The 14,753-nt window shown below is 66.4% G+C and overlaps 1 protein-coding gene across 1 annotated transcript; it reads right to left on the reverse strand.

Annotated features, from left to right (window-relative positions):
- TNNT2 (troponin T2, cardiac type) lies at nucleotides 1-14,753 on the reverse strand. Its single transcript, XM_062211578.1, has 16 exons — nucleotides 14,646-14,753; nucleotides 11,518-11,569; nucleotides 11,002-11,012; nucleotides 10,887-10,901; nucleotides 9,083-9,112; nucleotides 7,509-7,586; nucleotides 7,145-7,180; nucleotides 6,378-6,411; nucleotides 5,514-5,574; nucleotides 5,117-5,233; nucleotides 2,714-2,791; nucleotides 2,202-2,312; nucleotides 1,131-1,240; nucleotides 557-647; nucleotides 362-402; nucleotides 1-210 (listed from the first exon to the last, which is right to left on the reverse strand). Exons 2-16 carry the CDS (start codon nucleotides 11,553-11,555, stop codon nucleotides 165-167), a joined length of 897 nt encoding a protein of 298 aa, XP_062067562.1. The 5' UTR covers nucleotides 11,556-11,569; nucleotides 14,646-14,753; the 3' UTR covers nucleotides 1-164.

Raw genomic sequence — 14,753 nt, forward strand, 5'->3', positions numbered from 1 at the left:
TGCGGTGCAAGATGACTTTATTTCAGCGTGGTGTGGGTGGGGGCGGTCGGGAGTGGGGGTCTCCAGACACGAGTCGGCCTTGGGTGCCCAGGAGGGCGCGGCGGCTGGGGCGCGCAGGCGGGGACATGAACGGGCGGGCGGTCTCCGACTTCCAAGGTTGGCCTCTACTTCCAACGTCCGGTGACTTTGGCCTTCCCGCGGGTCTTGGAGCTGCAGGGGGAGCCGGGACCCGGTCACATGGGGGCCACAGGGTAGGGGGACACTATGAGGAGCTGCCTGGAGCTGCAGCCTCAGGCCAGGGTGAGACCTCACAGGAGAGCAGCAGGGCACTGGGGGAGAGAGAGGGGCCTGGGACACTCACACTTTCTGGTTGTCGTTGATCCTGTTTCTGAGGACGTTGATCTGCGGACAGAGAGGAGGCGGGGTCTGAGAACAATGGGGGTAGGGTGAGGCAAGGGAGGAGGAGTGGGGGGCACTGAGCCCTCTTGGAGGTGAGACCCCCAGGGCCTGTGACAGCGGTGTGGGACCCAGCCCAGCCAGGAGGCCGCGGGCTCACCTCGTATTTCTGCTGCTTGAACTTCTCCTGCAGGTCGAACTTCTCCGCCTCCAGGTTATAGATGCTCTGCCACAGCTCCTTGGCCTTCTCCCTGCCCACCCCCCATGGGAATGGGTGAGGGGCCGGGCCTGCTTCCCGCCCCAGGCCAGCAGAGGGTGCCCCCAGCCCACCCGACAGGTCCGGCCAGCCTGGGGTCCGGATGGCAGTGCCCTGTGCCCAGGAACAGACCCCGGGGCTTCCCCAGCCAGGGACCTGAGAGAAGGGAGAGGAAGGGGAGAAGCCCCCAGCCCTGCAGAGTGTCCAGTTCGGGCGCCCCGCCCACCGCCAGTGGGCAGCTGAGGGAGTTGGAGCTCAGAGGGCTGGGATGTCCGCTCAGCTCTTCCTGCCTGTCTCCAAAGCCCTGGCTGGGATGGCCAGGTGCGCTGGTGCCAGACCCCAGGTCCACCAAACTCACCTAAGGAAAATGTGTATGGTCGTGGCGCCCTCTGGTGGTTCAAAGTGGGACTGCCCTTTGCCCGCTCCCCGCCAGGCCCAACCGGCCCCAAGCATATCCTGAGGGTGCCCAGGGTCCCACCTCAGCTGATCTTCATTCAGGTGGTCAATGGCCAGCACCTTCCTCCTCTCGGCCAGAATCTTCTTCTTCTTCTCCCGCTCAGTCTGCCTCTTCCCACTTTTGCGCTCTGTCTGAGCAGGACAGCAAGCAAGGAGAATCCTCTAGAATGTTCCTGCCCCTGCCCCTGGCCCTCCCTAAGCCCTCTGGGGAGGGGGCGAGGTCTGGCAAGGACCAGGAGCTGACCATATTGCTCCTGCATCACCCCGCCCTATTGCCTGCCCGGGGAAACTGAGGCAGAGGCCAGGAGGGTCTCTTCAGCACCACCCTCCAGCAGGCTGCTGTCCCCCCCCAGGGAGCTCCCCAAAACTACGGGGAGGAAGAGGGTTTGAGGTCTGGTACCCACCTGGGCCTGCTAAACCAGGAAAGCAGGAGAGAAAGAGCCAGAGAGAGAGAGCAACAGGGAACAGAGACACGGTGGGGACGGGGGGGGGGGGGGGGGACAGAGGCAGAGACACAGGGGAGAAGATTCAGAGCCTGCCTGGCTCCCCTCCCCTCGCAGCCCGGGGCGGGCCTGGGGAGGCCGGCCGAGGCTCGGCTGCTGCGGCCACCACAGGGCAGAGGCAGCGTGGCTGGGCTGGGGACCTTAGGGATCTAAGACAACACCCCTCCACTGCAGGAGGAAAGTGACGTCGCCCTGAGAACTGGGGCCAGTGGGAGCTGGCAAGGATGGCAGGACTGGGAGTGAGATCCCAGGAGCGGCCACTGCTCATCTGTGTAGCCCACAGGCGCCTTGCAGGTGAGCAGGGGGCCAGGCGGGACACCGAGGCACTGGGCGGGGGCGGGGAGTGGCCCCACATCTACAGGTGACAGCAGAGCTGGGCGTCCAATCCGAGCTCTGATGCTGGGCTGCACTGGCCACCCTGGGGGATCCTGGGCGTCACCAGCATCAGGGTCTGTCCAGAGCTCCCTACCCCAGCAGCGCTAAGCCCACAGCCATGCCAAGAGCCCACTCGGGGGCTGGGCACGAGCAGGCCTCCACCTCCCATCGCTTCCTGCCGGGACCCAACCTGAACTCCGCCGGCAGCCCCCCACCTTCTGGATGTAGCCGCCGAAGTGCATCATGTTGGACAGCGCCTTCTTCTTGCGCGCCTCGTCCTCCGCCTTCCTCCTGCTCTCCTCCTCCTCGCGCCGGGCGCGCTCTTCCTGATGGGCAGAGAGCGGGAAGAGGGCGAGTCGGGGGCAGGGCGGGGACCCCCACTTCTGGGCTGACGGGGGTCGTCTCACGGATGGGTCCGCTTTTCCCCCTGCTGGCCCCGGAGCTCTCCGCGGGTGCCCCCAGCCCAGGCCCGGCCCCGGGGGGTTTGTGAGCTCCAGCAGGGGAATGGACCGGCTCCTGACTCCCCCAGCAAGGCCCCTGCAGCCCTCCCTGGAGCTGTGTGGCTTTGGCAGGGCGGCCACAGGAGGAGGGCTGGAGGTTCACGGGTGGCTGTGCTGGGGCATGGGCGACACAGCCCAGTCTTCAAAGGCCAAGCTGGTGAGGTCTGGGAGGGGTCTGAAGACACGACAAAACCGTGCGTCCAGGAGCAGGGGCCACGGTCACTCACAGCCAGGCGGTTCTGCCGCTCCTTCTCGCGCTCCGCCCGGATGCGCAGCTGCTCGGCCCGCTCCGCACGCCGCTTCTCCTACAAGGCAGACGGGCGGAGGCTGCCCAGCGCGCCCCGCAGAGGGAGCCCAGAACCCACGGTGGTGAGGGGGAGGGGTCCTATCACAGCCCAGGCCTGGCTTTGGCTCTGCGGGGCCCCCAGATGGATCGGACGCAGCTCCCTCAATCGGGGAGCATCCAGTCCAGGGCCGGAGAAGGCAGGGCCCCAGAGCTGCTCACACCTTCCGGGATCCTGCAGGGCAGCCCCCGGCCTGCAGGGTGAGGGGCTCCTGGGCGCTGGTGGGCTCTACCCACACGGCGTGCCCCCCCCAGCAGGGTGAGGGGCTCCCGGGGACGCTCCTGGGCGCTGGTGGCCTCTAACCACAGGGCGTGCCCCCCCAGCAGAGTGAGGGGCTCCCAGGGCCGCTGTGGGGCGGTGGTGGGCTCTACCCACAGGGTGTGCCCCCCCAGCAGGGTGAGGGGCTCCCGGGGGCGCTGTGGGGCGGCAGTGGGCTCTACCCACAGGGTGTGCCCCCTCAGCAGGGTGAGGGGCTCCTGGGGGCGCTGTGGGGCGGCGGTGGGCTCTACCCACAGGGCGTGCCCCCGGCCAGCAGGGTGAGGGGCTCCTGGCGGCGGTGGGCTCTACCCACAGGGCGTGCCCCCCCAGCAGGGTGAGGGGCTCCTGGCGGCGGTGGGCTCTACCCACAGGGCGTGCCCTCCCAGCAGGGTGAGGGGCTCCCAGGGGCGCTCCTGGGTGCTGGTGGGCTCTACCCACAGGGCGTGCCCCCCCAGCAGGGTGAGGGGCTCCTGGCGGCGGTGGGCTCTACCCACAGGGCGTGCCCCCCCAGCAGGGTGAGGGGCTCCTGGCGGCGGTGGGCTCTACCCACAGGGCGTGCCCCCCCAGCAGGGTGAGGGGCTCCCAGGGGCGCTCCTGGGTGCTGGTGGGCTCTACCCACAGGGCGTGCCCCCCCAGCAGGGTGAGGGGCTCCTGGCGGCGGTGGGCTCTACCCACAGGGCGTGCCCCCGGCCAGCAGGGTGAGGGGCTCCTGGCGGCGGTGGGCTCTACCCACAGGGCGTGGCCCCCGGCCAGCAGGGTGAGGGGCTCCTGGCGGCGGTGGGCTCTACCCACAGGGCATGCCCCCCCAGCAGGGTGAGGGGCTCCCAGGGGCGCTCCTGGGCGCTGGTGGCCTCTAACCACAGGGCGTGCCCCCCCAGCAGAGTGAGGGGCTCCCAGGGCCGCTGTGGGGCGGTGGTGGGCTCTACCCACAGGGTGTGCCCCCCCAGCAGGGTGAGGGGCTCCCGGGGGCGCTGTGGGGCGGCAGTGGGCTCTACCCACAGGGTGTGCCCCCTCAGCAGGGTGAGGGGCTCCTGGGGGCGCTGTGGGGCGGCGGTGGGCTCTACCCACAGGGCGTGCCCCCGGCCAGCAGGGTGAGGGGCTCCTGGCGGCGGTGGGCTCTACCCACAGGGCGTGCCCCCCCAGCAGGGTGAGGGGCTCCTGGCGGCGGTGGGCTCTACCCACAGGGCGTGCCCTCCCAGCAGGGTGAGGGGCTCCTGGTGGCGGTGGGCTCTACCCACAGGGCGTGCCCCCCCAGCAGGGTGAGGGGCTCCTGGCGGCGGTGGGCTCTACCCACACGGCGTGCCCCCCCCAGCAGGGTGAGGGGCTCCCAGGGGCGCTCCTGGGCGCTGGTGGCCTCTAACCACAGGGCGTGCCCCCCCAGCAGAGTGAGGGGCTCCCAGGGCCGCTGTGGGGCGGTGGTGGGCTCTACCCACAGGGTGTGCCCCCCCAGCAGGGTGAGGGGCTCCCGGGGGCGCTGTGGGGCGGCAGTGGGCTCTACCCACAGGGTGTGCCCCCTCAGCAGGGTGAGGGGCTCCTGGGGGCGCTGTGGGGCGGCGGTGGGCTCTAACCACAGGGCGTGGCCCCCGGCCAGCAGGGTGAGGGGCTCCTGGCGGCGGTGGGCTCTACCCACAGGGCGTGCCCCCCCAGCAGGGTGAGGGGCTCCTGGCGGCGGTGGGCTCTACCCACAGGGCGTGCCCCCCCAGCAGGGTGAGGGGCTCCCAGGGGCGCTCCTGGGTGCTGGTGGGCTCTACCCACAGGGCGTGCCCCCCCAGCAGGGTGAGGGGCTCCTGGCGGCGGTGGGCTCTACCCACAGGGTGTGCCCCCCCAGCAGGGTGAGGGGCTCCTGGCGGCGGTGGGCTCTACCCACAGGGCGTGGCCCCCGGCCAGCAGGGTGAGGGGCTCCTGGCGGCGGTGGGCTCTACCCACAGGGCGTGGCCCCCGGCCAGCAGGGTGAGGGGCTCCCGGCGGCGGTGGGCTCTACCCACAGGCTGGGCCCCGGGGAGCCTCTGGCGGCGACTTGAGACCTACGATCCTGTCCTTGAGAGAAACCAGCTCCTCCTCCTCCTTCTTCCGGTTCTCGAAGTGCGCCTCGATCAGCGTCTGCAGCTCGTTCAGGTCCTTCTCCATGCGCTTGCGGTGGATGTCCTGCAGGGGGCGCCCCGGGGCTCAGGAGCCTCAACACCCAGACCTCCACCGGCTGCGCCCAACGCCAGCCCCGTACACCACGAGGTCTCTCTTGTCTTCTCTCTCTCTCCCACCCACCTAGGGACCCCCGCCCCCTCCCAGCCCGGTCTGCGCCCCACGCCACCCCCAGGCACCATGAGATCGCTCACTCCCGCTCTCTCTTGCTCTCTCTCTCTCACCAGGGGCCCTAGGGACCCCCCCCCCCCCAGCCCAGGCCTGCTCTGCCCACGCCGCCGCTCACGTCGAAGTCCACTCTCTCGCCATCGGGGATCTTGGGCGGCACCAAGTTGGGCATGAAGGGCCTGTGGGAGGAGAGGAGGGGCAAGTCAGGGAGCCGGCCCTGGCGCACGACCTCGAACTTGCCGCGTGACGTCGACCCTGCCGCGTGACATCCACCCTGCCGCGTGCGCCGGCTCCAGCACCGACGCCGAAGGAGCTCTGGCGCCCGTCCAGCACCCTGGCGTTGTACCTGGTGCGCCGGGAGGGAGGTGGCGATGGGATTCTCGCTTAAGGAGAGGGAGCGCGGAGAGGCGAGGAAGCGGGAAGCCGTGATGGGAAGGCGGGCCTGTGGGACGCCAGCTCCCCGCGTGCACCGTGCAGGACCGCCCCCGAACCCGGCCCAGCGCAGTCTTAGCGGGTGGGTGACCGCAGGCCCAGGCGGGCGCGCGCACGTCCCGATGGAGCTGACATGACCTGGCCAGACAGGTTCCCACCACCCACTGAGAGGGGCAGGAGTGGAGGTTCCATCGGCGTGGGAAATACCCCCCAAGCCCACCCCAGCGGGGGCGCCGAGCTGTGCCCTCGGCAGCTCTGTGGCCGCCACCGCCACTTCCCTTTTGTCCCAGGGCCACCCCAGCCTCAGAGGGTGGTGATCTGGCCACCCTGTGCCGGCCCGGGGCGGACGCTGGTCCACCTGCTTCCTCAACAAACGTGCCAGGGTGGAATTCAGCCCTCACCCCGTGTGCAGTGCGCAACCTGTACAGCTGTACATGGTAGTGTGGGTAGTGTGTGCTGCCACACCCCTAGCCCATGCCGCCTGTGCCCATCACCCTCCTGCACTGGCCCGGCCCCTCCCAGGGCTTCACCACAGGTCCATGCCACTCACCTTGGCTTGGGTTTGGACTCCTCCACGGGGCCATCTGCAGAAGAGAGCACACAGCCGTGGGGTCAGGAGGCCCCAGCCCCCACCATGAGCTGGCACCTGTGGGCCCCTGTGAGGCCAGGCTGCGAGCTCCACACCCTCTCCCACAGCAGTCCCCGGGGGAGGGGGGTCTCAGGGGACAGCCATGTCCCCCGGCCACACTCTCAGCATGGACCTCAGCGTGCAACTTCAAGGTCTGCTCTTGTCCACCGTGGCCTCGGGGGCTTCGCGGCGAGGAGGGCTCGGTGGCCAGGTCCCCGAGGTGGCCCCACGGTCCCCTCCCAGGTCTCTTGGTTACCCCCTAGACTTCCTGGTCCTGGGAGCTAGGTGCCCTAGCTGCTGTCCGGCCCTGGAGGCGTGTCTGGGACGCTGTTCCCGGAAGGGCTGGGGCACAGGATAACGGCAGCAATGCCGCCCCCACCCCACCCTGGGACCTTCCACGCCCCGGGATTTCTCCCCCACAGATCCCACACCTCCAGTGATTTGTCTGAATTCCAGGAGCCTCATGGAGGGTGTGACTTCCAGGTCCTGGGGGCTGCTCACTGGTCCCATTGTCTCTGGCCACCACCAAGACAGCTCCCAGGATGAGAAGGGGTGAAGGCCCAGAGCGCCAAACCTTGCAAGGACCCCCAAGTCCCATCCTCTCCTCCGCTGGCCCCTCTGCCTCCCTGAAAGGAGCCCTTGGTGGCCTCCCCAGGGCTGCTGGGAGGGGCCCTGGAGCCCACACTCACCTTCATCCTCTTTATCTCCCTCTTCTTGTCCATCTTCTAAAGGAAAAATGAGAAATCAACAAAGGGCCTTGTTCTGAGTGCGAATCCTCCACCCACCCCAGAGTCAGGGCCTAACCAAGGAACAGCTGCTGGTTTATGGGGCCAGGGGTCTGCGCTCACACACACGCCCCTGGGCGCAAGACTGCCTGAGCACTCAACCAGTGTTCATTGATTGGCCAACTGATGGTTGGATCCCGTCCAGCCAGGAGGGGCAGGTGCACAGGTTGGAGGGCTGGAGGCAGGTGGATTTCTTTCTGCCACAGGAATGGCTCTGGGGGGTGTCCAGCACCCCGCGAGCCCCTGCGCCCCCAGCCCAGGGCCTTACCCTCGGCCTGGGTCTCCTCGGTCTCAGCCTCAGCTTCGGCTCCGCCCCCAGCCTCCTCCTCTTCCCCTGCCTCCTGCTCTGTAGAGGGGAACGAGACACAGTGAACACCCAGGCAGAGGGGACAGAGAGCGGCCGCCCCGGCCCGGCACACTCAGGTCCGGATGCACTTGGAGGCAACTGGCGTGAGTGACGAGAGGCGGCCTCCTCGTGCTTGGTTTAAGCCAGAAGCCAGCAAACCGCAGCCCAGGGGCCAAGTCCAGCCTGTAGACCATTGCTTCCGATAAAGTTTTATTGGCACAGCCATGTGCATCCACAGACTCGCGGCCTGTGGCCTGCTTCCTGCTCCAGCTGCAGGGTTGGGGATCCTGGGTGCCCGCACGGTGTAAAATGCCACCCGCTCATCTGCAGCCCACACTGTCAGGGCAGATGGGTGTGACCAGGACTGTGACAAGCACTGTAGCCATGAACCTGCCTCTTCTGGGGTCTGGGACCCCTCACTGGGCCTTTCTGAACACAGAGCCCGGGAGGGCCGGAAAGCTGGGTGGGGGTGTGATGGGTGTGGTGGGTGCTGCGGCAGCAGCAGGGAAGGGGTGGGCCCAACAAGACTCAAGCTGGGGACTGGGGGGCCCGGGGGGCCCTGTCTGTCTGACCTAGCGCCTCTTTCCCCAGGGGCTTCCCTGGGGGTATGACGCCCCCCCCAGGCCCAACTTTCCAGCCCACAAGACAGACTCCGCTTGAGAGAAAGTGCTGGGGAAGCCCCCGTCCTGAGCCCCCCGCCCCCCATCTGAAGGAACCAGCAGAGCGAGACTGAGGGTGGAGGAGTTGCCCGGCAGAGGGGCTGCCCTCGGCAGCAGGCTGCAGGACCCTCTGTTCCCACCCACCTGCTGGGCAGGATGCGGACCCCGCCCTGCTGGGATGCCTGGAGCAGACAGACAGACAGACTGGTGAGGCGGGCAGGGTAACCCCTGGCCCGTGCTCTGCCTGTAGGAAGTGCTTGGCAAGGGTCCTCGGTGACCAAGACTGACGCAATGGAGAAGATTCTTCCAGAAGGCATGAGAGTGGATGCCTGGCCAGCGGTGGCATCCGCCGTCAGCCACGCTGCTAGCGCTGCTCCCTCTCTCTGTGCACCCCCTGCCCCTCCCAGGCGGCCCCCACATCCTGACTCCTCCCTGTCAGACCCGCGCTCTCTGGAACGAGCCTCACCTGTCCCCCTTGCCCGAGCGCTGTCCCTGGGTGCCAGGAGCAAGCCCAGTGCCACCCCAGGGGCCATCTGCAGGCTGACACCGTGTTCCCTCTGACCTGGCCAATTCCAGCCCCCAGATCACTTGGTCCCCAGGCTCCTGCTACCGGCCACCTGCCTGGGTGTTGCCTGGCTCCTACGGAGGGCCCACACACAGCCCAGGACTGTGCAGTGGGTGGGTAGGTGGGGCATCTCAGCCCCGATATGGGCCCCTCAGTGGCCACACAGGGAGACAGCCAGCTGGCCTTTCCCAGCCCATAACCATAAAGGAGAGATGTGAAGACCAGCCCAGGTGCAGGAAGCAGAGCGGGGGGTGGGGGGGGAGGTACAGTACCATCCTCTTCCTCTCTCCAGTCCTCCTCTTCTGAGGTCAGGGGGCAGCGGCAGCCAAGGGAGAAGCGAGACAGGTTAGTTCAGAGCAGGGGGCCAGGCAGCGGCGGCGGGCGGCTGGCTGGTGCCTCTCGCGCTGTGCCCCGGGTCCCCGCTCCCGGGCCAGTGCTCTACAGCATCCTGGGCAGCACACTCGCTCCGCAGCGGCTCCCCTGAGCTTCGGGCACCTCCACGGTACAAGGGAACAACCCCACCCACCTCCCGGCCCGTGAACACCGAGGGGGGAGCTGGCCTGGCGTGCCCAGCAGGGACTGCCACCAGGGGAGCCATCACGAACGGTAACCAGCAGCTGGGCTCTGGCTCTGGACCACGGAGCCTTGGAGAGGCTGTGCCCAGGAAGGAAGCTGCCCCGTGCAAGGCAAGCCCAGCACCGTGACCACGGGGCATAGGCTGAGGACTCAGCCCTCGCTCCGGCCCAGGGAGGGGCGACAGCAGGTGGAGGAACTTCTCTCCGGAAGCAGAGGCACTGGGAACGCCGCCGTGTAGGCAACAGGGCTTCCTTCCAGAGCTTGCTCCCCGGCGTCAACTATACCAGGGTCCCCGGCTGCGTGGGGGCAAGTGTTGGCCAGTCACGGCAAGCAAGCGGGGCTGCGTGAGGCAAGGCAAACTACTGCGTGCGGTAGGCAGCCGGGTCCCCATCCTGGGGGCTGGGCCTCACCCCCCCCCCACCTCAAAGCCTGTTGCCATAAAGTGGCAAATCCTCCCAAGCAAACGGAGACCCCGTGTCAGGGTCCTGCTGGGAGCGTGGCCGGATTTGAAGGCTACACCTGATTCATGGATGAAATGTGCTGCTCCTTGCAAACCAAAAGGTAACCCCGGTGGCCTCTGTCTGCTCTCCCTCTGAGCTCTTGTTTTCTCTGGGACAGCCCCCTCCTGCGCTATTCCCTTCGAGGCCTGGGGATGTGGCAGGAGCCAGCCCTGGAGCCCCGGGCCCTGCCAGGACCCTTAGGGGATTCCGTTCTCCCAACGGCCACACAGCAGGAGCGAAAGTGCTATTTCTAAGACTTTGCTGAGGGGCCGGCGCTGTGGCGCAGCGGGTTAATGCCCTGGCCTGAAGCTCCGGCATCCCATATGGGCACCGGTTCTAGTCCCGGCTGCTCCTCTTCCGATCCAGCTCTCTGCTTATGGCCTGGGAAAGCAGTAGAAGATGGCCCAAGTTCTTGGGCCCCTGCATCCATGTGGGAGACCTGGAAGAAGCTCCTGGCTTCAGATCAGTGCAGTTCTGGCCATTGCAGACCTTTCTCTCTGTCTCTAACTCTCTCAAATAAATAAATAAATTGTTAAATAAAAAAAAAAAGACTTTGCTGGACCACTAAGAAGTAGGGTGCAACCTTGGGGGCTGGGTGGGCTCTTGGGGGAGCCTCCAGGGGATTGCCACGCGTCACGTTCTCGAGAAGCAGCAGCGGCAAAGATGGGCTTCCAGCGAGCGAGGGGACCAAGGCTGAGAGCCAGGGGCTCACAGAGCGGAGAGGAGGGACCCTGCCAGGCGGCAGCCGCTGTGAAACACCGCAGACAGCGGAGCACCTGCACTGTGAGCTCATTTGATAACGGGGGCTGGGCTTGTGTGTTTTAAACAGCGCCACCCTGTTGGCCCAGGAAGCCTGGGCTGTCAGTTCTCCGCTGGACGCCTGTTGTGGGCGCCCGGGCGTCACCGCAGTGAGAAAGCTGGAGGCTGGAGGATGGGGGGATGGGGGGGTGGGGGGGAGGGGGGTGCTGCCAGGAACCTGTCCTCCTCCCAAGGAGCTTACCTGCTGCAGCTTCCTCTGCTGGGGGCACAAGGCCAGGAGACAGGAGAGAAGAGGGGTGGGGGTCAGTCTCCAACCACACTGTCTTCCAGCCAAAGGGACACCCAGCTGTGCTTACCTTCCTGCTCCCTGTGTGCAGAGGAGATTCCGTCAGCAACAGCCGTCCCGAGACCACCCGGGGTCCCTCTCCCTCCCTCTTCGCTGGTGGAGCCCACACCCTCTGCCTGCCCTGCGTCTTCTCACCTCGCCTCTGAGCGCTCCCCAGGGGTGACCTTTTTAGAAGCCCCTCCACCCAAACTCCTCTCTGCAAATCCTGCAGGCAGTACAGCCCCTGCTGGCTGAGTCTCCCCACACTGATGGGCTCTGTGGCCTCGCGAGAGGCACCCAGCCCTCTGGCTCGGTTTCAGGGAACCGGCTTCCCAGCTTCTCTGCTGCTGGCCGGCGCCCTCACCAGGTGGGTCCCCCTAACCCCTGCACTGAGCCCCCCCCCCCCCGAGGCTGTTGGGGGACTGGCTTTGATCACAGGGCCTGAAAACAGTCACAGCCACTTCCGCCCTGTAGGCCTTGGAGCAGGTGCTGAATGGGGGAGGAGACAAGCCCTGGCCAGCAGAGGGAACCGCTCCCCCATACTCACTCCTCGTACTCCTCCACCACTTCTTCCAACTCAGACATGGCTGCTGCTCTCCCTTCAGAAAGAGAAGACAGTCAGTACAGGCGGGGAGGGCGGCCAGCCTCCCGCAGGAGAGCCCTGCCCCCGGTGTGCACGCACACATGCACTCGTGCACAGGGAAAGCCGGGAAGCCTTGCGAGGCTGGATCCACGTCCACGTGGTGACGGATGCTGCACTGAGCCTTGCAAATGGTAGCGCCGGGGCGGGGGTCCTGGGCAGTGGGACACAGGACCCCTCCGTCTTGTTTCTTACAGCTAGGAGTATCCCAACAAAACTTTCAGCCAAAACTGGTTTTCCTGGGGCGCTTGTTCGCTCCCTGCTCCCTGCACAAGGAACAATCCGGATTCAAACCCTCTTCCCTCTGCTTGCCGGGGGCGATTGGCCAGGGCTTTCTGACAGTTCTCTGGACTGTGGAGATAAAGTGTACACATCCTGGCTCCCAGCAGCCTTTGCGAGGATCAGGTTGACATTAGTGGAAGAAGAAGGCATTAGGCAATGTCAGGTGCTTCTACACCCACGCAGTTACAAGGTGGGGCCGCAGGGACAGAGTCGGCGCTGGAGTGGGAGACTCGTCTGGCTTTGAACACTGGCCTGTGTGACCTTGGAAAGGTCACTTCCCTCCCTGCACCTGGGTTCTCTTAGCTCTGAAATTGCTCCTGTTCTGGGGCAGATGTGAGGCTTGGAGCCGGGGTAACGTGCCTGCCCTCCACGGGCGTCCAGCAGAGAACTGACCTCCCAGGCTTCCTGGGCCAAGAAACGTGAATGGCGCCCCCTGCCGCTGTGCACTGTGTGGCCCTGTAGGCTTCAAGGGCCAGAAGGAAAGTGTGATGTGAGGGTGAGGGGACAGTGGGGCGGCCAGGGGGTGAGAATGCCAGGTGGGACCACCCTCTGTGGCTCCTCCCACCCCCTCTGTGTCCTGCCAGCATTGAAGCCACCGACTTCCCACCCGGGATGCAGGGTGAGGACAGTGGGACAGAGAGAGCCCTGCTCTCTCCTCCAGTTCTTACACATCCCACCATGGTGGCTGAGACCAGCCCCAGGCACCCATCTGTGCACAGCCACTGAGAGCCACTGCTCTGGTGTCACTAGGCAGCCCCTTTGGAGCTAAGGGGTTAAAGCACTCCCTGGCGTCTCTGGGTAGAGACGTCAGCTTCAGCGCGCCCAGCCTTAGATCGGGTGTGTCTCCTGAATCTGCTGGATTAGGGACAAGAATGGCTGCCACTGAGCAGGTGGCTCCCTAGCGCCCTCTGCTGGAGCAGGGTGGGGACAGGGCTTTCGCTTTCAGGCCTGGGGGAGAAGAGACGTCCAGGGTGAAAGGTGTAATGGGGTTGCTGGGGAGTTCAAATGGGGATCAGGCTGAGAGCTGCCGAAGAGAACAGACCCCAGGCCCCAGAATGGGGGTGGGGGAGGAGTCTCCCGTGGGACAAGCATGGCCCGGACCCCAGGCAACCTGAGAACTTGGGGCACCACTGTGTTAGCCCCGAGGAGGAGAACCATGTGTGCGGGCCCTGACACGCTCGCTTCCTTGCTGCCCTCCACGCTGCTGGGGTGGAGCGGGGGTTGGGGGAGGAAACAGCAGCTTGGACCCCTGGGGCGCCGTCCAGCTCCCAGAATAGCCTGCCAGCCACGGGGGTGCGCAGCAGCTTCCAGCTGGGGACAGAGCGGAGCCAGTGCTCTAAGCAGGATCTGATGAGGGCAAGGGGCAGGCTGAGGACGTGGCAGACCTGGCTGGTGTGTGTGTCCCGAGGGGCCCCATCCCCACCGCCCAGCACCACCCATGCACACGCTGCTTCCCGGCCCAGCTCCCTCCCGCCAGGGCCTCAGGCCTCCAAGGACCTGGGCTTAGAACACAGCTTTTGCTGTGTGACCTTAGGGATGATGCTTAACCTCTCTGGACTTTGGGTAACCCGTCTGTCAAATAGAGGCGCCTCAAGTCCCAGTCTCTCAGAAATGGTCTGAGGTCCCTAGGGACACCGGCCCCATCCCTCAGCCCTCGCTCCTAACTTGCAGCCTGGGTCTTCCTAAACAGCTATCAGCCCACCAGCTGAGAGGAAGCCAGGGGACAGAGCGGGGGAGTGGGGGTGGGGGCGGCAGGCGACTCGATCCTCCCAGATTCCTCTTGCGCCCTGAGCGAGGCCTGCCCTGGGGGACACGGGTCAGAGGAGGAATCGCCAGGGTCAGCTGGCTTTCCGGCCGCACCAGGCGGGCGGGGACTGGTTTGAAATGCCTTACACTCCAGGCGAGCCCCTCCCTGGAGAATCCAGGGACTCCCCCCTCTCTCTACTCCTCCCAGGCACAGTGCAAGGTGTGGGGGTGGGGTAGGACAGGCATCACCCTTGCAGGGCCGTGGCGTGGGGAGCTAGACCCAGGGCTAACCCTGTAATGAGAACAAGCAGGGCTCAGCCCCCCACAAGGGTCTTCCAGTGGGGTCTTCCCTATTCTCTCTCCCTCTCTCTCTCTCTCCCCTCTTCCCCCCGCTCCTGGGGAGGAGAATGGTGCTGGCCGGGGAGTGCAGTGGAATCCACAGGTCAGCTGGAGAGGTGCCCAGCGTTCCCTGCCTCCCTGGGCATTCGTTCCTTCTGGATGCTTCCAGAACGGTCTCTGAGATCCTGGAGATGAGCGTTTGACCACAAGGACCCCTCAGACTGACCCCGCTGCAATCTCACCCTGGACGGGGCGAGCTGGGCCACAGCCCGGAGCCTGCGGGGTGGCCCAGGCCGTTCGGGAGTCAGAGCATCCCTGTATTCACAGCAGGCCGAGCCCGGCAGTGACCCAGCCCACTCTACAGATGAGGAAACTGAGGCCTTGGAAGGGAGAGCTCCTTACCCGGGATTTCACAGCCACACAGCATCTGCAGTGGCGGGCCCCAGACCCAAACTGCGCTCCCCAGTGCCAAGGCAGGGGGCTCTCTGCACTCGGGGGCCCCATCCTGGAGCCCAGCCCCTGCTACACCTCCTCAGAAGTGGGCCCTCCTGCAAACGTGGGGCCCCCCGGAGTGGGAACAGCAGGCGCCAGGCAGGGCTGCCAGGCCGGGACCCTCACGCCTTCCCGGGCTCCCTGCATGCCCCTCCCTAGAGCCTGGCCAGTCCTACCTGAGCGCAGGAGCTGGAGCCGCGTGCTCAGCCTCCGCAGTACTGGGCGAGGAGCGGGCCGGGCAGGGCTTTAGGCAGGCGTGCGGGCTGGGCCTTGCGAGCCAGCCC

The sequence above is a fragment of the Lepus europaeus genome, chromosome 14 (genome assembly GCF_033115175.1).
Source record: "Lepus europaeus isolate LE1 chromosome 14, mLepTim1.pri, whole genome shotgun sequence".
NCBI lineage: Eukaryota > Metazoa > Chordata > Mammalia > Lagomorpha > Leporidae > Lepus > Lepus europaeus.

Excerpts from the sequence above, each read along its gene's own strand:
- TNNT2 (XM_062211578.1), bottom strand. The coding sequence starts at position 11,555 with ATGTCTGAGTTGGAAGAAGTGGTGGAGGAGTACGAGGA. Across the intron at positions 7,181-7,508 it reads CGAGGAGACCCAGGCCGAGG|AAGATGGACAAGAAGAGGGA; the intron begins GTAAGGCCCTGG and ends TTTTTCCTTTAG. Across the intron at positions 5,234-5,513 it reads GCGAGAGAGTGGACTTCGAC|GACATCCACCGCAAGCGCAT; the intron begins GTGAGCGGCGGC and ends CGCCCCCTGCAG.